At 34.4% G+C, this 25,796-nt stretch overlaps 2 protein-coding genes across 2 annotated transcripts; one reads left to right on the top strand and one right to left on the bottom strand.

The window, feature by feature from the left end:
* Positions 1-1,827: 1,827 nt before the first annotated feature.
* On the top strand, positions 1,828-5,391 carry dlx3b (distal-less homeobox 3b). Its single transcript, XM_056469994.1, has 3 exons — positions 1,828-2,294; positions 3,012-3,196; positions 4,462-5,391. Exons 1-3 carry the CDS (start codon positions 1,976-1,978, stop codon positions 4,765-4,767), a joined length of 810 nt encoding a protein of 269 aa, XP_056325969.1. The 5' UTR covers positions 1,828-1,975; the 3' UTR covers positions 4,768-5,391.
* An 8,393-nt stretch (positions 5,392-13,784) lies between these two features.
* Positions 13,785-22,825, bottom strand: dlx4b (distal-less homeobox 4b). Its single transcript, XM_056469574.1, has 3 exons — positions 22,212-22,825; positions 20,856-21,049; positions 13,785-14,267 (listed from the first exon to the last, which is right to left on the bottom strand). Exons 1-3 carry the CDS (start codon positions 22,531-22,533, stop codon positions 14,019-14,021), a joined length of 765 nt encoding a protein of 254 aa, XP_056325549.1. The 5' UTR covers positions 22,534-22,825; the 3' UTR covers positions 13,785-14,018.
* Between the last annotated feature and the right edge of the window lie 2,971 nt (positions 22,826-25,796).

Below are 25,796 nucleotides of genomic sequence, written 5' to 3' on the forward strand. Positions count from 1 at the left end.
ATATATTTCTAACAATATGAAGCAACACGAGTTATTGCACTATAACCACAAGGAGGCAGTATGACACAAAAAAACATCTCACCGCTGTAGCAAACCAGAACCAATCACAGATAAAACAAGAAAACATTAATGTCACATTATGTAAATTAAACTCTTATACTTGAAATAAGAAAGCGTAATATTTTACTTCATTAGAAATTCAATATTTTATTCGAATAATTTTGATGATAAATCTAATATTTTGATGCATCAACTGTGCATGGACGACAATGCACAATGAAAATATAATATGTATAATATAATATATTTTTAATCTATAAAAAAACCAAAACAAAAACAACAGCAAAAAACACTTAAGACCGGACACTGCCATCAGGCAGAATTTTCTCAGATCTCAAGACAGGTTTGCATGTCTTTCGAAAGACTCCATGGAATTTGACTACATGCCACGACTGTGCACATCAGGTATGTGACAAACCGATGTCTTGCGGCTGAAGTTCACAGTTCACACACGTTTACCGTCAAACATAAAAACAGCGCATTCATGTGCACGACATTTGCATACACCGACAATAAATAACGACCAGTCTCTTCCTCGATTAATCATTTGGGCCTTCATTTATAGGTCAGTATTGATAAAGGTTATTTTGGGTACTAGAGGTTAAGACCTACTTCTGGTACCACGCCTTGCCATAATAAAGAGGCACACAAGCAAGAGCCGCAGGGGTGATCAGTGGCCCAGATAAACTTCTCCAGACTCCTTTCACAGCCACTCTAAATCAGAAAAGAAGTGAACTGATGAGATCAAAACAGTTCATCCATTGTCAGCCATATAGCCAAGTATGCCCTACATTTACAAATTAAAAATAATGTATCCTTAAAACATTTGTGTCCGGCACAACACTCTAAAAACAGATGCTCTCTTGGCATCAATGCTCCGCGAATAACCTTTAACATGGAACCTTTTTGAGCACTAAAGTTTCTTTAGAGTGGAAAGAGTAGTTTAGATCAGTGAAATGTCCTTTATAATCAGAAATAAACACTTCGGTTACAAGAATAGTGATGCTAAGTGAAAACTATATATTTATTAGATATCAGTTCCCCCACCAAAAAAAAAAACTCGAATGAGCGGTGTTTATTTTAAACTTTTATTGCACTGAAAACCGTTCTCAATGGAGCAGGTGAAGCCAATAAAGAACCTTAATTTTTCATCAATATTTAAAGCTCCTTTGGTTCAGTAAAGAATCCATTTTAAGAGCCTTAAAGATAAACGAGCTACACATTTCTTAAAAACTGTAAATAATCTTCATTATAACTAAGCAATACGTTATTATAATAACTTTTACTAGATATAATAGCTACTTACTTTAAATAAAGTTAACTTGACGCTTTTAAGGCAACTGGTTTACTCACTTCTTATAAGTAAAGCAACTAATCGCGTTTCACATTGTACCAATCTAACGCTGATTTATTAAATAATTGAATGTACTTCTTAGGTCATATTAATAAAATGTGGGCCATTTAAAATTAGTTTGAAGTTCTTTTAACGCATGCGAATTGGACCGAGAACATAAAACATAATTTTATACTAACATCTACAGTTCTACAAAAAATATCTCCAGCATTTCACATCTTCATTATCGCCATAACAGATAAAATCCCCAAAAGCCGAAGTTTGGAGACGTTCAGGCGGAGAAGATCTTTTCGCCTTCAGGGCTAGAGAGAGAGAAAAAAACACAAGAGCGAGGAGCCAATAGGAGCTGAGCGTCCTCCCATGTGCCATAGCCTATAATTCAGAGTTTCTCATACTAGATCCCTGCCATTACCTTCAGTGCTTCAACCGAGGGAGTTTGAGAAAGCAGTTCATCGAGGATTTTGTGTTATAGGCATCGTCCCAAACCCAACGACTGCATGACTTGCTCCGGTCTGCCTTGGAAATAAAGTGGACGATCGTTGTTTTCCCCCCTTTTTAAGGATGAGTGGACCGACATATGACAGGAAGATACCCGGTATTTCGACCGATCTTTCAGGCTCTATGAGTTGCCATCCGACTTCTAAGGACTCTCCGACTCTCCCAGAGTCATCGGCTACAGACATGGGTTATTACAGCAGCCATCACGAATACTACCAGAGTCCTCCATATCCTCAACAGATGAATTCATATCATCAGTTTAATCTGTCAGGGATGGGGGCAACACCCGGAGCGTATCCCACCAAGACAGAGTATCCTTACAATACTTATAGACAATACGGACATTACAACAGAGACTTGCAGACGCCACCACAAAGCGCAGGTGAGATACTTATACAATTGTATTCGGATATATGCACTAATAAATATATATTTCTTCGCAATTTCAGTATGCTTTTCTCTAAATAAAAACTGTAATTGCCTTTGGGAGCGGCTCAATTTAGGAACTAAAGTTCGCGTTCGTCTTGAGAAAAACATTGTAAATTATTCTTAGCCCATTTAACCTACTTTTTGGGTTGTTTTTGCAAGGTTTAAATCTATATTGTCCAAATACTCTCACAGTTTATAGGACTGGTAAAGTGTATATATTTCAGCGGGGTAGAAAGTTTCTATCACAACAGACTTGCGGTCGCTGTAAAACAATTATGACATTTTTATTGCATCTGTAACGCGATTAATCATTATTACTCGATGCTCGGTGTAGGCTAGATGTCACGATGTTATTATTGTTAGGGTAGGCCAACAAAAATAGCTACAAGTTAATGCCATTCTTACAAAACTTTTGGTCAAATTTAAATTTTGGGGGTTTTAATTTGATACTTCCTGATGCTTTCTAGACTAGATATATCATTTTAGGCTATTCCATGTTGATTATTTAGTTTTGAAAAAGCAGAGTTATTTACCAATTAAAGACATTAATATGTTATGTATTTTAATAAATGTTATACGATTCCTAAAATTAGACCATCCGTTTGTTTTTCTTTATGTCCTACAATAATGCTACTGACATATAACATGCTCTGTATTTTATTATTTCCAGTCAAAGAGGAACCAGAGACTGAAGTGCGGATGGTTAACGGAAAACCCAAGAAAATTCGCAAGCCGCGCACCATTTACTCGAGTTACCAGCTCGCCGCGCTCCAGCGCCGCTTCCAGAAAGCGCAGTATCTGGCGCTGCCGGAGAGAGCTGAACTCGCCGCACAGCTGGGGCTCACACAGACACAGGTACACCTGGAGATCACATTCATTTACAACACTGCCCTGCCACTTGGCATTGCGTTAACAGCTTAAAGCGATTTCTTGCACTTCTATCGCTGACACTGAACACACTGAGATAAGGATAAGCAGCAATCTTATCAGGTCATAAAAACACTGCTCATGTGTTGAAATGACATTGCCCGCATTTGTCACCTTTATAATTAATTAATTAATTGTATTTATTAATTAATAAAAATAACAATCGTTATTTATTTGTTGTGTTTTGTAACAAAAACATATTAAAGTAATTGTTCTTCGCTTTAATTTTTTCCAAACGTTATTAAATCAATTGAAGATTTAATAAGCCATCAGGAATTGACAGCTTATATAAAGAAATTATATGAGCAGTATTTACACTGCAGAAATTATTTATTTGTTGTTTTCGAACATGTTTATTTTCATCAGTTATATAGCATTTTGCACATTTAGCCTATAGTTTAAGTTAGTATGCAAATTAAACAATATAAATTTTAAATATTCCCTTGTAATAAATTTACTGAAAATATTATTAATTGGATTTACTTTTTTTTAATTTAGACATTTAAAATCCTTTAGAAAGCCGAAAATGCCTCACTGAAAAACAAGATTTATTTGATTCACTAATTTTTAGAGTAAGTGGTTGCAAGCAATTTACATGGGCTGAAATTAAACAAACGAATTAATTAAATTTAGTAATGTTCAACTTAATTTGTTTGTTTAAATTCAGTCCATATTAATTATTTGCAACCACTTGCCTTAAAAATATTTTCAGTGAGGCATTTTCGGCTTCATAAAGGATTTTAAAAGTCTACAAAATAATTGAAATATAGGTAATCTAAATGCAAAAGCTAATGTCATTTAAAAGACTTTTTTAACACTAAGTGTTTGTCATGTATTAGGAATCTAGAAATCTATATTTATTTATTTACAATAGGGTTAAATTGCCCGAAATATCGAAAGCAGGTGAAGAGCTTTGTTTAGTTACCTCCTTTGACTTTGTTTCTTTGGCCTATTCTAATAGCCGACAGGTGAAAATACGCGCTTTGATTTCTATTAAACTGAAATCAAACCCTACGTTTTGTATAAAAATAAGGTTAAATTTAGGATAGTCACTCATTACAATGAAATCACTCATTACAGCAGTTTCAAAGTTTAAAATTGGCATCTTTTAGTTTTTGTTTTTAAATTAAGGTTGCAGTTTTATTCATTTACTTCTTTTTAACTGAGTTAACGTTGTTTAATTTTCCGAACAGGTGAAAATCTGGTTCCAGAACCGGAGATCCAAGTTCAAGAAGCTTTACAAGAACGGCGAGGTTCCGCTGGAGCACAGCCCGAACGCCAGCGACTCCATGGCCTGCAACTCGCCTCCATCCCCGGCTGTTTGGGACAATAACGCGCACTCTAGCCAGGTCAACCGGGGGCAGATCCCCCAGCCACCCCTCAGTTCCACACCCCCCTACATGGAAGATTACAGCAATCACTGGTACCAGCAGGGATCACATTTACAGCATCCAGTGCACCACCCGGGACCACCGCAGAGCGTGGGGGCCGTGTATTAACAGACACTGATGGAAGAGTTTAATATAAGCGCGTAAAGACTTTTGGAACTCCGCAGAAATAAGCTGACAGATACTCCGCGAGTATCTAGAGTGGAACAGCACACTTCTGGACTGTTTGAACGCATATCTGTTGATATGAATGCTTTGTGTTGAAATAATAATATTAATAATAGTATAATAATAAATAATTGTTTCAATGTGTCCCGGCTACTCAGACCTATTTCACATGCACATAGGTGTAGGTTAAACGATGTAAAGGAAGTTTAGAGTGGTTTTAAATTATTATGTTGTATGACTTCCTTTATCTTCATGTTTTGTTCATTGATAGGTGAATATTAAAAATGTTTTAAAGAATGATTGAACCCCAAATTGTGTAGTTATCAGCCACGTACGCCACCCACAATGTGGGCTGGAGTGGCGCGCGCGTCACAGACTCAGGACATAAGTTATAGACTGTACAAAATGTTGAAAGCTGTACATATGTGTTTAAATAAAGCAGAACCACTAAATTCGTGTTACTTCGACAGATAGAGACTGCACGGTGGTGCTCGAACCATTTTATATTCCTGTAAGTAGTTTTATTGTTATTCTGTCAAACTGAATAAATGCTAAATGTAAAAACTCCATCGTTCACTCACTTACTTTGTCTTATTGTGCAGATTTAAATCATTTAGAAACCCGAGCTTTGCAGTGATATCGTGTTGTTTGGGCTCTTAAGAAAGGGTTAAGGCAGACAGATGTTATTTTTTGTGATGTGTTTGCATGCATAAGCTTGGTAGGGCTGCGTGCAAAGAGGCTGTAGGAGGCGACAGGCGAGCAGACATGTTGGAGTCACTGGATTTTATTAGTATTCTGTTGGCAGATAACAAGATAGACTACAGCGAAGGAGGGGGTGACTACTGGAATAAAGCATTGAGCTTAAGGGATAGTCGGTCACAACAAGAATAGGCAGGGCAAACAAAGGCATCTGACGTCGGACTAGAAAAACCCCACGAGGTTTACAGGTATATGTAAATTTAAGCCCGACGGTATTTCAAAGCGGCATTTAACCTGTTCCCGCCCAAATTCCTCCTTCCCGCGGTTTTGGTTTCTTTTTCATGCCAGTACATATTATCTGTCTCTAATGACCTTCTGTCATTAAGTCATGTCATAGTAGAATACTCACATCTTTTTGTTTTTTTGACATTCAAAATAAATAGTGTAATCTCATTTTAAACTAAAGATCTCTGAATTTTAACTCATGAATACACAAACATTCACTTGTCACGCAAAGCAACAAAATACGATTGCTGAATATTCCTACATTATACATTTTCCCTCTGTGATAGTTCGCCCTAAAATGAAAATTCTATAATTTACTCACTTGACTTGTTCAAAAGTTTCAGCTCTTTTGTTTGGTTCATTGCGTTTTTATTTTTCAGTACATTCCAAACAATATTTTAAGCTCATTTTAAACTGAAAATCTCTAAATTTTACCTCATGAATAATACACAGTTCACTTGTCAAGCAAAGCAACAAAACAGGATTGTCAAATTTTCCTACATTAGTTATAATTTCAGTTATATTTCGCCCAAAGAAATGAAAATTCTATCATAATTTATTCACCATTGACTTTTTCAAACGTTTGAGCTGTTTTGTTCGCTTCATTGCGGTTTTATTTGTTCAGTACATTCAAAATAAATATTGTAAGCTCATATTAAACTAAAAATCTCTGAATTTTACCTCACGAATAATACACAAACATTCACATGTCACGCAAGACGATTGTTGAATTGTTTTACATTATACATTTTCCTTCAATTGACAACAACTTCAATTAAGGGATAGTTCGCTCCAAAAATGAAAATTCTATCATCATTTACTTGTTCAAAAGTTTGAGTTCTTTTGTTTGATTAATAGCGTATTTATTTTTAACATAAAAATATTGAAAGTTCATTTTAAACTGAAAATCTCTGGATATTTTTACCTCACGAATAGTACACAAACATTGACGTGTCAATCAAGGAAACAAAATACAATTGTTGAGTGTTCCATATATTTCTATAGACAACATATAGGAATAGTTCACCCAAAAAATGACAATTCTGTCATCATTTACTCACCAAAAAAAAAAGAAGATATTTTAAAGAATGTTAAAAACCTGCATAACCACTGATTCTATAGTAACTCTATTTTATTTTTCCTACTATGGAAGACAGTGGTTACAGGCTTCCAAAATCATCTAGTGTTTTCTTTTGTGTTCAACACAACAAAAAAAAAAACTAGAACTGATTTTGAACAAATCAAGAGTGAATATAGGATGAATGAATTTTCATTTTTGGGCTAACCATCCTTTTAAAAGTGAAAAGGTTCGCACGGTATCAGGTATATGCTAGTGTTTCTGGTGGTCTGGAGCTTACCAGCATCAGATGTTTTCTGGAAGAATTTATTTCCTGTAAGTCCTACTGAAAACATGTGTTGTTGATGTTTATTCAAGGAAATTGGCCAAAAGTCGTCCAGTCTTAGCCAAAACATAATGCAGAAATTAGGTGTGAAAATAATTATATGAATCGATTTCGTAACAAATATGGCCTACAATCAATTTCAGGTGCCAAAATCGAAATAATTAAAATGTACACAGTCCCTACATGCGAATTTTATTCAACTTTACTGGCTATAAGGTTTTGGGAAACACTAAAAAAACACATAAACAAATATAAAACATATTGAATATAAGACATACACAAGACAAATATAAAGACATATCATACTGAAGACAGATAATCATAATACGAATATATTATAATATTGTAAATAAATATTAGTGTAAGAATGTAATTTTTAACGCACATGAATGCTGTAACCAAATAAGAAATAAGTAATAGAAGTTTGTTAAGGTTTTAAAGAAAATATAAAGTGTTACACATGGACTAAAACCACAGGTCAAATTTATAAAGACGTCTGTATTTCTTATGCGCATAATTATATGCGGCCTACATTAGCACCTAGCGTTCCATAAACATGAATCATTCATCTTATTGTGCATGGCGCAGACAATTTGTTTCTTTCTGCTTTTTGTAATTTTAATTACTAACGTCAATTAAATATAATCAAAAAACAGACACTACGCATCTCAAAACTTCAGAAAATTGTTAGGTGTTGTCTGAACACCATGTGCTATATAGTCAAATTAATTTAATTTTTGTCTAGTTCACAGTAAAACGTCTCCTATAAGATGAAAGATTTTTTTCGGCGTATCATAGGCTATCATAACTGTGCGAAATAAAAAACAGACCTAACACAAGTTTGCCCTCTGGTTTAGGTGGAATGGGCGCAAAACCATAATTTGAACCACAGAAACCATAAATAATCCGTTTTTATGCAGACATCATACGACTAACCGCTAATGTTGAAGTTCGTCATTCAACACTTTATGCATAATGGGTTACAAAACCGTAATCCGGTGTGAAAGTTTAATTTTCAAAACTGGAATCTTAAATGGACCAACATTTTAACATATTGGCCAGGCTATTTTTCCTTTATATTTATAAGTTCGGTGTTCATGGTTGGTTATTCTTACATATTTCCCCCATTCTCTAAGGAATCTGAATATGTAAAAGGGTAATTTGTGGCCACCCACACGGGACCTTATTGCACATGGTGTTGCTTTATGTCAAAACTCTGTAAAAAAGCCAAATATTTACTAATTCGAGCAATCTTAAAAATAAAGGAATGAGGTTTTTTGATAATCTTTTTTGAAAACTCTTTGCTTAATAAATATTCTGTGAATAATCAATAATTGTATTTATCTTTAGAGAGTATTTCAAAATACAGAGATATTTAGAGATGTTTCACATGGAAATAGTACTACAACAGCAAATAACGTCGAGTTGGTTACAAGCAACCTAAACAATCCATCTTCGTGACCAACTCTACATATCTTGCATCCAAAAATACTGCAATGAAATTCAAAGCATAGGTGGATGTAGATGCTGATGCTGCCAGAAAAAAAACACGAACTGCCACTGTTGTTCTATTAATGCCATGATAGATGGAGATATTTAAGATGGTTGGCTGGTCAACTGTGAGTCATTTCTGGCCGTTTCATAGTTGTGGAATTAGTCATAAAGGTCTATAATACTCGCCTCGCCGTCGCATGCGATTAAATTACTCTTCTACCTCCAATAGAGAAGAAAGAGTCATATTCACACCTAAAACCTGTCAGGCCACTTAGTTCTCTTTAAAACATGATAATCCCGTCATCTGCGTACAATGGCCATAGCTCAAACCCTAAGACATTTTATCCCCTCTAATGTGTTTACCACTTTCATCTGACGCAGTTGTGCCATAGGGTCCATAAAGAACGGCTGCTATCTGTTTGATACAATATTTGCAGTTGTAGTTAGGCCATATGTAACATATCTGCTTTCCGTTGGGCTTGTTCGTGGTGTGTGGCCTTCAATTATGGTCTATGATCCCGGTGGCGTCGTCTTGGGACACATCGCTCATTCAGAGAAACCCAAAAGCTAAGTGTGTGGCCTGACGTGGTCACCTCGACGAGAAGCCCGTGGTCCCGTGTGCTCTGTCCGAGCCTGAACTGTTGAACTTGAACATGATACTAAGATTCAGTGCACCGCAACACCTAAATAAAGATAGGGAGGGCCAATCTTTACGTGTTTGACGAGAAACCGTATCCAAAAAATGGCACAGGAGGCCTCTGGGGCGGTTGAACAGGAGGTCAGCTGCGGTTGGGACACGCACATGTTGCCATGTAAAGACAGAGGGCAGCTGCCTGACACCCGCTCAATGCCCGAGTCCACAGGCTTCACTCAGCAGCATCGTTCTGCTCCAAATGTAAATACGATCAAATGAGAGAGGTTTTCTTGACAGCTGTGAACCACTGAACTCTCTTTCACCCCACAAACTGGGGACGATTTCGGGAACTGGTTCCATCCTTGTACTTCAAACCCGAATCCGTTCTGAATTACACCAAAGGCCGCACGCCTACAGATGCGTCCCAATTAAAACTCATCCAGCACCTATTAGAAATCTCCTGAACTACTATCAGTCCATCTCCCATCACCCTTTAGTTCTCTCCCAAATCAGCTTCCCACGTAATTACCCTGTTTGAAAGCCCCCTTTCTCTACTTGTCCGACTTGAGCACCCATTATTCTAATCTCGAGATGTAAAATTGCCCATAATTTCCCTTGTGAGAGCTCGCTACTTCATTCAAAAACACTTGTCTTCTCTTCCCATGACTGTCACAAGTAAACGGAGCAAGAACAACTTCACAAATTGAACTCGGGGAAGGGAGTATATAAAGAGGTGCATCTTAAAATTATTCCATACTTTTCTGGACCATAAGTGCAGAGAGATGGTTCCCATTTACAGAAGTCAGGTATTTTCCGTGTCTTTGTTATACCTGTCAGGATGAAGTAGGTAAGTGATTTTGTGCTAGGGGTTTGGTATTTTTGAGCCACTGAGACGGTTTAACATGTAAAAGAGAACAACTGATTGTGGGACTGTAGAGTCATCGCTGTAAATCTCATACAGATGTTGCAGAGGCCCATAAAGCGTATTATTGTGCTTGATATTAGAGTTTCACGCTGTAAAAGGTTTTGGAAGAATTTTGTCATTATTGTTTATTTGCATGAGAGTTGCATGTGGCTCGCATTATTTTATATTACAATGCTGCATAAAATATTCACTCAGCAATTTAATTTACATTATTGCCGCTTGCGACTGATTAAGCCCGATTTATTTAGAGCCGAAAGAGCCCCACACCATGCTGAGTTGGGTTGGGTTGGATCTAAAGAGCTTGAAATGACAGAGATGCTTTGTAATATGGCTGTTTAAACAAGGCTGTTTAGACAAGACCCTGTTGAGTGAACCGGGTCAAAGTCAGGTCAAGTGGACCCCGCATTCCTGCAGGTGGCATCTCATTACAGTGGAGCAGAGTAAAGGTGCCCTTTACTTTCAATAGTAACCCGCTTTTAATATAGACGACGTTGCTGCGGCCTAAAATTCAGACGTTATATTGAGCAACAATCCACAATGCGTTTCCCACGTCTTTAAACGCTAAATACAAGATTCTCGATATACTCAGGAAAATAATCGCAACAAGAAAGCAACCAATAAATCATTGAGGGTGACATTAAACGAGCCCCAGCGTAAGGTGGGATTCTTTACAGTAACACAAACGTCGTGTTCACCGTGTTTATATAGTTTAAGCACTGAATGAACATTTAAGTACGCCGTATTCCCATCATGCGCGTGATTGAATGTTTTGGTGATTTATCATGGTGGCATCACGACATCCACCCAGTAAGCACAGTGAATTATTTTACGATTACTTTAGAAAGAGAGGGGGGAAATAACCCGTGGAAAAGCAGATGTTTGCTGTTTTGAGAGACATTTTTGTTAGGATGTCCATTTATCATTGCATTGTTAACAGACTAGCTTATTCTTTATTTATTAATTGATTGCATGATATTACTTATTTTTTCATTGCAAATTTATATGATTACGACTAATTATGACAGCTATCTGAAAAGAAAAAACGGACTTCAAATCAAATAAACTTTTCTTTTCCACTTAGACAAGGATTATTCAATAATGGATATACATTCTCGCGCAATCTATCAATGGAGATTATTAAATAAATGATCAGTTTTTAATCTAATTCAATTAATTATTCAGATTATTCACATAATTACCAATTTATCAACAAGTAGAAATTTTGGTATATTTTAAATATTTGCAATTTTTCCAAAAAGCTAAAGTCTATTACTAAAACAGATCCTGTTATAAATGCATCTATATCTAAATAATGATTTTACAAACTTTAAAGTAACTAGATAGGCTATTAATTTTTTTAAATATGATCGGATATTTCGATACAAATCCATGGGAATGTTTTTGAAAATACATTACAAGCCTATATTTCATTCATATCAAATTAAAATAATAAAGATAACAAAACCCAGCATATAACATGATATTTAACTAAATTAAAACGGCTCTTCTAACAATAAATCCCTAGATCATTCATCATGATTTAATCGTAATAAACGTATATTTCAGGACGACAACAAAAATAATCTCTAAAATATGAGCATTGTAGGCTATTTACACGTGGGAATTCGTAAGTGATATTTCATATTTTGCGGTTATATGTTCAATCTCAACCTCTGCTTCGTTCATTTCGACCATAACTGTGTGCTATTTTATTGCAGAACCTCTAATTATAGGCCATTATAAATCTCTCGTGTATAGGCAATAATAAATTAAATTACTCGAGTTTATTAATTATTAACAACATTATTAAAACGGCTGTTTAAACACAATAAAAGTGCAGAAAGCAGTTATTTCACTGATACCACAAAAATATTTTAGTAAACAGTTATTAAAATAATCATTGTGATCATCAATGATCATTATCATCATTATAAAAAAAAAATCGAGATTTATATTATGGTGTCTATAGTGTAGCTTTAGATATAATGCAGAGTACTATTAAGTAACATGTATATGGTTATAGCAAGAATAAACATGACCTTGAGGGTTATGCATAACTTGTTATATACAGTGCTCAATATATATGAGTACACCCCTCACAAATCTCTCATTTAAATTATTATTTTCTACAGGATGCTTTACAATATTATATTTGTGCAAATACATTAGTTTGGTCAGTGCACTCTCAGAAATAATGGTACAATGTTGTACCAAAAAAGGTACAAACCCTTGTCACTGGGGCAGTACCTTTTTATGGAACAGAATTGTACCTTAAGACAAAGAAACAAATTTGTACCATTGCAGTTTGTACCTTTAAGGACGTGATTTGTACCATGGGAAACCAAAATGTACCTTTGGTTTCTTCATCAAAGATACAAATCCGATCCATGAAGGTACCACTACAGTGACAAGACACTTTGTACCTTAACAGTGTCAAATGTGTTCCTTCAAGAACTATTAAAAGGCATTTTGCTATATCCAAAATGTGCCGATTTATTTTCAGTAAATATAAAACATTAAATACGTTTATTAAACAATGTTTTAGTTTACAAAAAAGTTTCTTTAACAGTTTTTACCAGTTGTTTTGTATTATAGAACTTAATAATTAATCTTATGAGTTTCTTTAAACATATGCTTTAAAATTATGATTCATGTTTTAATATGTAAATTATACATAAAATCACTTTGCCTTTCCAGTCATATTTATTTTCATAAATATTCTAATAAAGAAGGAGTTGTCCAACACTTATGTACCTTTTTTATGAGAACAATTGTGTACCTTCATTTCAATTGTACCATAAAAGGTACAGAACAGTGTCATGAAAATATTTTCTGTACCATTAGATCCTTGAGGAACATTATTTGTACCACCGTGTACCTTTTTTCTGAGAGTGTACTCTGGCTAGATTAACCAAATCTAGAGCTAATCTAACAAAATAACTTAAAATAATAGTTAAAAAATTAATAGCCCAAATTTATGTTAGAGAAAAATACTATAACATTTTCAAAAATAGTAAAATTCAAGAGAAACTATATATATATATATATATATATATATATATATATATATATATATATATATATATATATATATATATATATATATATATATATATTTGCAATGTTTTGCATGAATTTAAATGTGTTATCTTTCCATTTCTAAAGATGTTCTATGACTAAAATAATATTTTAATAAATATATCTGTTTAATAAATCTGTTTTGTTCAAATGCACCAATATATATTACCCATATTCACTGAGAAATGGACAAAAATATTCCTTTTCAAAATGGGGTGCATATTAAAATACAAAATCGCCAGTGATTTTCTAGTATAAAGAACAGTTTACAAAATTCATAATAAATAAATACATTTGCAGAAAAGAAAAGTTTCGGTTGATGTTAAAGGAACTATCAAAGCCAATATAGGAACCACATGTTATCATCTCCATTGTATTCAATTCAAATAAGAATATTTTGAATATCTGAGTCAGTCATTCACAGCATAAACACTTACATCCTTTCATAAATCCTTTATTTCAAGCACATTGTAAAAGATCTGGAAAAGGTTGAAAAGCTATTGAAGTGTAATATGGGAGTTCGGGAGCACCTGCTTGCATAGAGAGTAAACACAGTCCTTTCAAACACACTTAGCAATAAAAACACGAGTCAAGAACATTGTAAAGGAAAGCACCTTCACGTGAGGTGTCAACACGGAATGGAGTCTCTCTGGCTCTGATTTTTTTCCGAATTCAATCACATCATCTGAGGTCTGGGCACGGGATCCTGGTGGTGTGGAGGATACCAGTGGCCGTAATTGTTCATATAACTGCTGGGATGCATCGGTGGCACTTTGTTGGCCATTGAAACCTCCCAGAGCTGAGATAAACCAGGAGAACATGGAGACGAGGAGGAGGTGTGAAGCAGTTCTCCTTCAGGTCCGCTCGACCCATGCTTCATTATCTTCTTATATTTGGAGCGCTTGTTTTGAAACCAGATTTTCACCTAAACACACAAGAACGAGCATTAAAACACGTCATTACCAGAATGGAGGCTGCATATTTTTATAATGGAGCCATCATGGCGTCAGTGGTCTATTTCTGACACCCTTTTTTCATTATGATTCTGATTTCAAGACAGCTTTTTGTCAAGATGGACTGTGTTTCATTACACGCATGCTCAGCAATTGTTCCACCCTGCCATTTTTATGACACAAGTGAAGCATGTGCCTGACAACAACAATCACAGCGTAAAAATACATTCAAATTTAGCTGAAGTGAAATGACTTCCAGAGAGTACACGCTTGGCAGATTTTGATAAAAGAACCACTCGAACGCACTTAGGGTTTAAAATATCCCCACTGTGCCAAATTGAATGACAAAAAGCCAAGACAAATAATATTTGTAAGTTGCTTGAACTTCTTTCGGGTGCTCCGGTTTCCCCAACAGTCCAAAGACATGAGGTATAAGTGAATTGAATAAACTAAATTATTCGTAGCCTATGACTGTGTGTGTGTGTGAATGAGTGTGTATGGGTGTTTCCCAGTACTGGGTCATGGCTGGAAGGGCATCCACTGCATAAAACATTTGCCAGAATAATTGGTGGTTCATTCTGATGTGGCGACCTCTGAAATAGAAACTAAGCCGAAGGAAAATGAATGAATGAATATTGCTTTAATCAGTTAATCAGGTTTCAACTACACTGTAAAAAAATGATGAAAAATTAGTTATGACAGCATGTTTTTAATTCATTGTAACTTAATAAACTAAGTTAATCATGTTTTAACTTAATTTTACAAGTTACATAAGCTGTTTTAAGTCAGTTAGTTCAATGGACTCAGGTTAATTTGATTCAGCTTAAAAATTTTAAGGCAACCAGGATTTTTTTTACAGAGTAAATTGTTGAAATTATACAACGTTTAACTATATATTTTAGTCAGATTGGTTGATGTAAGTTGGGATGACTAGAAAAGTTCATTTGATTCAACTACAAAATTTAAAGCTGCAATAATTTGTTCACAGGACATCATATTTTCATTCAAGCTAGAACAAGGAAAACATATCAAATACACATTGAAGTTTATTTTATTACAGTTGTTCTATTTGCATCTCACGTTTTCAATTGCAATACTTATCTTCAAAGGCTTTTCTCAAACTTTTTTAGTCTCTCATGCACTAAAGCGCCTCCAAATGGTCAGTATTATTCCTTTTTTATTGCATTTGTATCCCAGTTTATGGGTCAACGATGAAAAGGGATTTATATACAATAAATGACTGCTAATTTAGAGCTAATGCCATATTAAAATATTTAAGGATCACAGTGAAGCACCAAAATACAAATTAATTATCATTTTAAATCTTGGATTTTAAACCATTTGGTTTGGCCTGTTAAAATAATCAAAAATTCAACAAATCGACTTATCGCACAACGTATGAACGTAATCATTTTTGGTGATGCAAAATATATCGCCCACACATAAAAACCAATTCTAGCAACATTTTAGCTGATTCTAGCAACATTTCTATCTCTATTGGAGGTGTCAGTAAGGTTAAAAACACTATAGTATTTACTATAAATCACTACTGTATATTTTCATGTGGGTGTCTGACCACTGAAAATGTATCTGGTAGCAGATATCGCAACCTCTGTAACTTTTTACCTTGCACTTTTTTTGTTAGCATTTATTATAATTTATTTGTTTAGGATATGTATTTACACATTCTAATTCTAATGCCTGGTTATTTAATTGTTAAAATTATTATAATTCAATTAAATATTCTGAAGAATAAAATATTATGTGTTCTTTGGAAGAGTGTACTTGCATTGAGATGATTTATATTGTCATTCTGGCATTATATAATGGCATAAAGTGGTCTTAGAATTACAATAATATAATTTATCCCAATATATTTTGGTGCATTATATCGAACCACAAAATATAGATATTGTGTCAGGCCTACATTTGATTTGATCTATTCGAAAGCTATTTGTTTTTTGATCATTCAAAATATACTAGAATTTAGCATGATCATGTATTTTTTATATGTGTGACCCTGGAACAGAAAATCTAAATTTGCATGGGTATTTTTTTGTGGGAACAGCCAAAAATACACTGTAAGAGTCAACATTTTTATTTGATAGAATATTAAGTATAGATCATGTTCCATGAAGACATTTGGTTAATATTCAGCAGTAAATATATTGAAAATAATTTTTTTGATTAGTGATGTGCATCGCAGTTCATTTAGACGAGAGATGCTTACACTAGGGCCTGCGGGCTGAAGTTGGCTCATGCACAGTAACCTTTGATTTAGCCCACCATCCCATCTGAGAAGAGAAGGAGAATGATAGGAATTCTTTTGAGATTGTCAATTTAAAATTAATATAACCCTTTGTTTGTTTTATTGTTAAAAGCATACTGAAATGAACTGTTTCAATTAAATTGAGTAAATGAATCAGATTTTGATTAAATGTACATCCTGTCACCAGACAATGCAGAGACTTTGGTAAGCAAATTAAGTCAAAGGCAGATTCTGCTTGACTAGTTTATTCAGAATTAAACTCCACTGTGTTAAAGATGTGATTGTTTATGTTTTTAATAAAGTTATACTGCATTAGTTTATCCGATTTAAAGTATTTTTTTCTATTTATTTCAAAATTTTACTAAGTAAATCAGGAAATTTCCCATGGCAACTTTAATTAAATATAGTGTGGTATATTTACCTTCCGTCCATGGCTCTCAATGATATTTGGTTTTTGGCCCTTCTTACAACAACGTTTGGGCACCACTGATTTAGATAAATTTAAAGATAATTTTCTCATTATCTTGATGTTTTTCAATGCTGAGATTCTAGATTTTGAAATATTGTCCCATCTGACAAACAATCCTTATTTCTTCAGTTTTCAGATGATGTATAAATCTTAGTTTCAAAAATAGACCCTTACTGATTTGTGGTCACATATTGTAATATATGCACTTCAGAAAATCACTTCACCTGTATTTAATAAACTTTCTACGTACAAAAAAAATTATTAATGTAAATTAGTTTGTAATGTAAATGTAAGAAAGTAACGTTAGTAATGCAAATTAAAGTTCCTTCCATCTTTCCCATATATACGGTACATCACCCACTTAATTAATAAATCGTTTTATGCACTTTTCATGCCATTGACAATATTTTAAAACTGACTTTTAGTTCCTGAAATGTAGGCGAATTAGTCCTGGATTAATTAGACGGTACCCGATTTGCTTGATGGTCCAAAAGTCTATCCTGATGTGTGTTTTGACACTTCAAATATATTTCGTGGCAAATACACAAATGCTTTAGACGTGTCCATAATTACGCAGTGCCACAATCTGCACTCAATTTAGAAACACCTTGAAGACACAAAAGCTGTGCCTTTATAAGAATCCAGCCTACACACACAACACACAAAAAGCAGCAGTCAAGAGAGCCCATCTAATGCAGTTTCCATAACCTCAGACTATCAAAATCTATGCAGCGGCCTTGCCTTGTACACAATGCTATTAGTTTGGCTGTCAACAGATTTAATAAACACACGTAAAAAGGATTTTCTTTTTTTATTTCCAAAAGAATCGGGTTCGCCAAACAGCTTTTATGGTGAGGTGATGGATTCCAGACTGATGTTATTATATGTGTGAGGAGGAACTTGGAAAAGCCAAAAGCATACGCTGTGTGGCACTTGTTTATGTGCCTTCAATCACGTTTATGGATCAAATGGAAACTGGCAACCATTTTCGGCATTCAAACCATGGATTTTCGCTTGTATCAGTTTGATTTCTAAGCAATGCAATTTCCATCTGAACTGCAAATGTGGAGGCGTTTTTTTGACTGCTGACAGGAACACTTTGATGCGCTTTGAGGCGTAATGAGACAGGAAACCTCTTAAAGCGGCAGGACAGACTGAACTCATTCGCCATGGCCAAAATTGTGGAGCAACCTGTCACACTCAGGGCGGCAAGTGTTTAACGCATATAAAAAGAGGGAGGGAAAGACACTGTGAATGAAAAACAGGCTTATGCTATGTATGCCATGGGCGATAAGGCTGCACCCAGGCTTACGTTTTTCTCCAAACGCACACAAGTTTGATGCATGCCTTGATATTATACCGTCCAATCCGGTGTGTGCGTGTCAGCAGGAGGGATTTATAAAAATAAATGAATGTCCATAACACCGCCCTACAGGAACTCATTAATGGGTGTGACATCAACAAAACAAGCATAGGCGACTTATCAATCCATTTGTTTTCCCAACTGGAATGTATAGGAAAGATGCTGAGCACATCTAAAATAAAGAGGATAGCATAGCTAAAATAAAAACAACCCTGCACTGACTCATTTGTCTTATCCACTGGCCCATAAACGACCGTATTTTGTTAAATCCATCATGAGCGAGCAGTTGGATATGTGTTATTAAGCATGAGGATTAAGCAATCAAGAATAAATAATACTTGGGATAACTCCATAAGCATTAGGGAAAAGAAAACTGTCTCGTACTGTAAAGACTAAGAACACAAAAGCTAGTGGGCTAACGAAAAATGAAAGTAAAGGTTGGATTAAGTGAAATCCTCACTTAGCTTGAACAATTCAGAAACAAATCAGCCTACATGACACAAAGTACATAAATGCTCAGAAACCAGTAATGACTGAGTCATTGAGCGTTCATCCAGTATGATACCGAGTTAAAGCCTCACCTCAGTATAATTGCTTTCATTGAGATTTGCAGTGACCCTGAATATTTTTTTTGTGTGCATTTGAGCCTGTTAAAAATGCATGGATACTGTTGTGTTAGAAAAAAACTATCAACAGGGAACTGGAAGGGTGTATTGAACAATTTCCTGCACAATGATCTTTAAGAATTTTCTCAAGCTATTATTTATGAGTCAAGACGAAAAGGGTTTTCAAGAATCAAAATGAGAGAAGTGTAATACAGCTCATCTATTTATAATTTCTTTCTGATAAAAAAGGAATGACTGCCATATACACTATCAGTCAAGTTTGTGGTCAGTATTTTTTTTCATGTTGTTTTTTTTAATATAAAATTATTCTGTTCATTAAAACGGCATTTTTAAATGTAAAAAAAATTGTGAAATTATTAAATATTTATTAACATTTTAAATAACTGCTTTCTTATTGTAAGTTGTTTCAAATTAAATTATTACTCCAGTCATTATTGCTTATATTACTATTACCATTGATATTATTATTATTATCATCATCATCATCATCATCATCAATAATAATAATAATAATAATAATAATAATAATAATAATAATAATAATAATAATAATAATAATAATAATGATGATTTCTGAAGGATCATGTGACTCTGAAAATTCATCTTTAAAATCACTGGAATAAATTAATAAATTTAATTATAAACTGTTTTTGAACAGGAACTTTATAGTGCAATAAAATTTCCCAATTTTACAAAGTGTACTGTATTTTTGATGAAATAAATGCAGCCTTTTGCAATTTTGTTTTAAAACATTTATAAATCCTACTGAGCCCAAACTTTTAACCGATAGTGTATGTTTTAGCACGATTTCGGTGCATGATTTACAAAAGGCACTCACTAAAATTTAATTCAGTGTAACAATAGATTACATAGCAAAATCTTGTCAGGGATATTTACCAAGAATAATTTGATGAAAAGTTAAATCTTAAAAATTCATTTAAATCTTAAAATAATTAAGGATCATTGCCCACAATAATTGCAATTTTATTAATCTGAACTGTTTGTCACTATACTTTAATCTACCATGGGTTAGTATGTGAGCAAGAAAGTAATAAAGCAATAAATAAAATAAAGCATATGGATAATTTAGCCACCTATTTTGGATAAGGATAAATATGTTGATTCATATTTATATGAATATATGCTCATTTGATTGATGGCAGAAGATTATTCTATCCATAATGTATATTTGAAACACGTTACTTGTATCTAAAATGCCTTCTATGGATTTATAAATCATGTTCAATTTTATGCAGACACCAAAATTGGGCGTCTTTGTCTCTTCGTAGAAATTTTCAGAAGGGTTTTAGTTTGATGTTCCTTTGATTTCCCATTTGACAATATTTGTTGTAGAATATTCAGAGAACATTTAAAAGTAGCATTGCGCTTGGAAATATAATTATCATAATTAAATGAAAACGTTTAGAAAACGTTCTTACGTTTGTTTGCTAGTTGGCTAAGTTTTAGCGTTCTGTTATATTTCTTTAAATGCTACTTCTTTTGATATTTTGTTTCTTAAAACACCCAATTTCCAATATTTTTCAATTAGATCTGCGTGTCTACGTCGTTTTTGCGTACATAAAAATCTTATGTCAAAATGAGCCTTCCAGCTGTCCACGAATATTTGACAAATGCTATTAAACCGACGTCACCTTAATGAGGATCATCAACAGATGAGACTATATAGATCTTCATAATATAACTCATAATCTTGTTTCACATCTGCCCTCCTCGACATAAAAACTATCCGTCCTGTCATATTAACTAATTACTAGGCCTCATGAAAAACGAGTCATATTATCACAAACAGAAGAGAACGTGCTGGATATTTACCTGTGTTTGCGTCAGTCCCAGTTTGGCGGCCAGATCTGCGCGTTCGGGCAGCGCGAGGTACTGGGTCTGCTGGAAGCGCTGGTGCAGAGCCTGGAGTTGAACACTGGAGTAAATGGTTCGCGGTTTGCGGATTTTCTTCCCCTTGCCATTAAGGCGAATCTCACCACTCTCAATGACCGCTGACTTTTCGTGGTCTTCAGGCATGCAGACGAAATAAAACGACAGCATTATGACACTAAATGCTCAGGGTAACTGTCTTTACACCTGCAAAACCTTCCTTTACCATCAGTAAATTATGACGCACTAAAGAGCTGTAAGTGTCTGCTTGATTTACAATAGGTAAATATGAGATTTATCAGGTGTTCTAGAGGAAACATTAATGGGTCATCATTTTAAAGATCAGTAAACCATAATTAAGTCGTTTTAAAGTCAGGTTTACAGGCCTACGAGCCTAAACTTGAACTTCGGAGCAAACACTGACATATAACTCAAGGCGTAACGATATCGTTAAGGAGGAATAAAACATCATACCAATCATATTATTAATTAAAACAAAATCAGGAAAGATTCTTCACAATTTCGCAAAACTTGACAGGGATTTCGACAGCGCTCAACTTTCGGTGCACATACTCAAAATCAAACTACACACTTTAGCAGCTTTATCTATATTGCATGGAAAATATAATATTTTAACAATTATATTATTTTAGGTTTAGCCTACATGAATTGTGAGTATTGCTCTAATCTCTGCATAATAGCTGAAAAATATGCAACGCTTATCGTCGATAAACATTTTTGTTTAAATACGTTTTGATTAAAGCATCAATTTCATTGTGTCTTCTTTTTTTACAATGACAAAAAAATTCAGTCTTGAATTGTATGAAAATATGTGCATGTTTAATGTACATGTTTTAATCAAGTTCGAGGCCTATACAAGGAAAAGAAGGTTAGCAAAGCTTACAAAAGGCTTTTTTTTTGCTGTTGAAATGTCAGAATCTCTGTGTGCAGACTTTTGTTTACCATTTGCAACTGATTTACCCTAAATGGTCTTAAATTAATTAGACCATGTGTGCTCTTTAAAGTCTGGTATTTATTTAAAATACACTGTGCATAAAAAATATTTTAGCTACTGGCGCGATACGAATGCAACGTAATATGCAAAACAAATCTACTTAATATTAGATATTAGCTATTTCACTATGAAATAACGACGCATGTATAAAGTTCGACCATGCATTGCTTGTGTAAAAAAATGTACCAACAAACGGTATTGTTAATTTAGTTTAATACAAGCGCGTAGAATAAAACGTGGCATCAGGCTCTCAAAAGTTGATGCAGTATTTTGGAGATACTCACTTGTGTCCTCAGCCCTCGTGTGCGCCAGAGCACCGCTGTGGTTGTTTGGCTGGTAAGGCATGTAAGCACCCGGAGCAGCAGCGCTCACCGGCCCGGGGTAGGCGTATCCCAGCGGCCGGCTGTAATGAGGAGCGCTGGAAGGGTAGGGAGCATCGTGCTGGAGGTGTCCGCCTGAGTGCAATCCATGTACCGGGTAAATATTGTGCGCGAATCCCGACAAATGCTGCTGGTTGCTTGCAAGCCCGTGGCCGAACTCTAAAAATGCTGATTTGGAAGGATCTGAACTATTCAGCGTATCAGACATGAAACTCATAGACATCATTAACCGTCAAGTCCATAAAGCCCGATGATGGTCTGAGTGCTGCATTGAACGATTACAGTGCTCGAGAAAGACCTTGAACCGGATCCATCCCCAAATAATCCGGGACAAAAGGAATTTCTGGATAAAAACGTATTTCCCAAAACCACTGCAAAGAATCTCATAGGTGAACGCGAAGGTTATCTTTCTTAAATCATGAGTAAACGGCGCAATATCTAAAGTCACCTCGGGATCGCGGTCCTGTGTGTTTCTGACTGACTCGCGCTCCGCGAGAGCGCGCGCTGATTGGTGCGTCACGCGACACCAGGGAGAGCTAAATGAGGTTGATGAGCATTTGCTATCGAAATATGCTGAGCTCTGATATCGATCATGTCACATCAGAATGATCTTTAAATTAACGCACGGTTTTAAATCGAATTATTATTTTACCATCAATAGAAAAAGCAAAGCGAGCTGTGAGTATTTACAGAAATTGACCAAAAATATCTATTGTACTGCAACTTCACAGCGTGAATTAAATGGGGGATGCCACACGCTGTGCTCGTCATTTAATGTTTGAAAAGCTATGATACAATTGTGGCGTTATTAGAATAGTTTAACATGACCAAACATGACATTAATTTCAACAGAAACATGTCAAATTGTAGGCTATTATATTTTTATTGACACAAGTATAATATTGTTCAATGTAATCATTTAATTACAACCTGTGTTGAAATAAAAAGAAAAGACATATAGGTCACTAATGATAATTGTAGTAGGCTAATAATCAGCATAAAATGCAATAATAATAATAATAATAATAAAACTATGCCACCTTTCGCCACCTTTAAATGTGCTGATGTGTGATCTCTCTCTTCATGTTTATTGAAAACAGTTGACTGCAGTTGTATACAGTGATTGCTTCCAGGGCGAGTGGATTTGCGCCCGGTGTGACATTAGGCCGGAATGGAGTTCCACGCCTTCCATTCAGAAAACTAAAATAATTGGAAGTGTTTGTTAATCCAGTCCAATCCTCCACTCCAGTTTTTGTTTGCTTCATAATACACATTCCAGCTGTTTTTAGCGAGTGGGAGCAACTCTGAATTTCTCTCTAAAATATTAGGTGCGACGCTGACAACAGTATTTGGGGTACAGTCATTATTTACGACAAAAATACGAATTACATGCATGTAAATATCAACAGAGACAAATATGTTTACATTTTTGTTTTTATATGTAGCATATTTAGAATAGACCTGACTTTAAGTCACAAATGGAAGTCCCATTTTAAACGAATAATGAAAATGATAATCTATTATTTACTGATTTTCTCTGATTTTCTGACTTTTTATTATTTATTTTTTAACCCTCCCAAACGGCAGAAAACAACCTTAGAGATCATCACTCATCCTTTTATAGTTTATCCGACAATGCCCATTTAAATTATTGTTGTTTTTATTTGATACATTATTTATAACTGTTTCCGTTTCCTTTTCCTTTAAATTTATTTAACAAGCATGATATATAACAGTGACCGCTCGCATTTACTCCCCCACAACCGAAATACATAATTCGCATTGTTTTTTAATTGGTTCGTATGCTTAAGAGCTACTAGCATACAATTAATGAAAAAATAACCCCGAAATATATAGGCTACCTTTTGGCAATTTCCCTGCTGCGTGACATTTGCTGACATGGTCTCAAACTTCATCTGCGAATCTCAATTGAAAATTGACATTGCATATAGTATATGCCATGTGTTATATATCAACATATTAAACACTTGCGGTTTTATAACAGCTTTTTTCACAGACAATTTCCTAGACAATACCTTCACTGTAAAAAAAAAGACCAATAAGTCCTGACAGCATATGTTTTTAGGTCATTGTAACTTATTAAACAATGTTCTAACTTAATTTTATAAGTCACGCAAGCTGTTTTAAGTCAGTTTAACATAATATAAGTTCAATGGACTCATAGGGTTAATTTGATTCAGCTTAAAAATTTAGGAAAACCAGGATTTTTTACAGTGTTGAAGTAAAATCAGACTAAAGTCCCATAAATGCATAGGAAACGAAAACATTTTTAGGATAAAAAATAATTGCAAGGAATAGCTCTAAAATCTAAAAGTAAAATTCAATTAAGATGTCTACTTGTAAGGAGGACATCTGTATAATTTATTTAATATGAATATTTAACGAATAGTAATTATAAAGGTCTCCCAGGTTGCTCTCTCTTTTTTAAGCGCTGATCTGGCGTTTTCTTGGAACTGTAAGTAAAAGCGCAATGGATGCTTTATGCGGGAGGATCAAAGCTGTTCATAATCCGCTCATACAGTCAGACTTTGACAAGCCTTTGAGCTCCTGACAGCAAACACACCGACAACACCGGACTATTTCACTACTTTACGCTCAGTAGGAGAATAGACGTTTTATTGGTGTGTTTTTGTCCTGAATTTAGGCCTGATCATTTTGCGGACAACTAGGGCGATTACTAACTACAATTAATTAAAGGGGTAAAATTTCACAGATGACCGGCTGGATGACCACATGTGGGGTCCGTAAATTAAGCGTTGAATTATGCTGAAAAAAGAAGTGAAACGTCGGCTTAATAATTTGATTTGTGACCATGTTAACGTGCGAGAAATAACAGTTCTTTAGTTTAATAACTTTCCCTCAAAAATAATTTACATTAAACATTATCAAGATTGTGACACTTTCTGGAGATTTTCGTACACTGTAAAATTATAAGATCAGTTAGTCCTGACAGCATATGTTTTTAGGTCATTGTAACTAATTAGACTAAGTTAATCATGTTCTAACTTAATGTTATATTAGGCAAGCTGTTTTAGGTCAGTTTAACATAAGTGATATAACATAACTGACGCATAAGGTTAAATTGATTCAACTTAAAAATTTAAGCCGACCAGGATTTTTTTTTTACTTTCTCATGAAGCAAACACACATTAGAATGATTTGCACATTTTATTTTCTGTTGTGCTTCTTTATTTTACTTCCAGTATTTAATTTTGAGTTAAAATTAATATATATGACAACATATACAGCTGTGTGAAAAAAAAAAACACTTCTCAAAAATTCAAAGTTTGGATTAATTTGGTATGTTTAAGTGAAATATTAGTTTGTTTTATAAAGTTATTCTTCTAAATTTCAAATAAAAAGATAGTATTTTCAAATATATATATATATATATATATATATATATATATATATATATATATATATATATATATATATATATATATATATATATATATATATATATAT

This window comes from Danio aesculapii, chromosome 12, assembly GCF_903798145.1.
Source record: "Danio aesculapii chromosome 12, fDanAes4.1, whole genome shotgun sequence".
NCBI classification, from domain to species: domain Eukaryota; kingdom Metazoa; phylum Chordata; class Actinopteri; order Cypriniformes; family Danionidae; genus Danio; species Danio aesculapii.

What these genes read in the sequence shown, in the direction of transcription:
- dlx3b (XM_056469994.1), top strand. Translation starts at nt 1,976, where the DNA reads ATGAGTGGACCGACATATGACAGGAAGATACCCGGTATTTCGACCGAT. An exon ending in GACGCCACCACAAAGCGCAG is followed by an intron (nt 2,295 to 3,011) that starts GTGAGATACTTA and finishes TATTATTTCCAG; the next exon opens with TCAAAGAGGAACCAGAGACT. An exon ending in TGGGGCTCACACAGACACAG is followed by an intron (nt 3,197 to 4,461) that starts GTACACCTGGAG and finishes TTTTCCGAACAG; the next exon opens with GTGAAAATCTGGTTCCAGAA.
- dlx4b (XM_056469574.1), bottom strand. Translation starts at nt 22,533, where the DNA reads ATGATGTCTATGAGTTTCATGTCTGATACGCTGAATAGTTCAGATCCT. An exon ending in CACGAGGGCTGAGGACACAA is followed by an intron (nt 21,050 to 22,211) that starts GTGAGTATCTCC and finishes GCATGCCTGAAG; the next exon opens with ACCACGAAAAGTCAGCGGTC. An exon ending in TGGGACTGACGCAAACACAG is followed by an intron (nt 14,268 to 20,855) that starts GTAAATATCCAG and finishes TTGTGTGTTTAG; the next exon opens with GTGAAAATCTGGTTTCAAAA.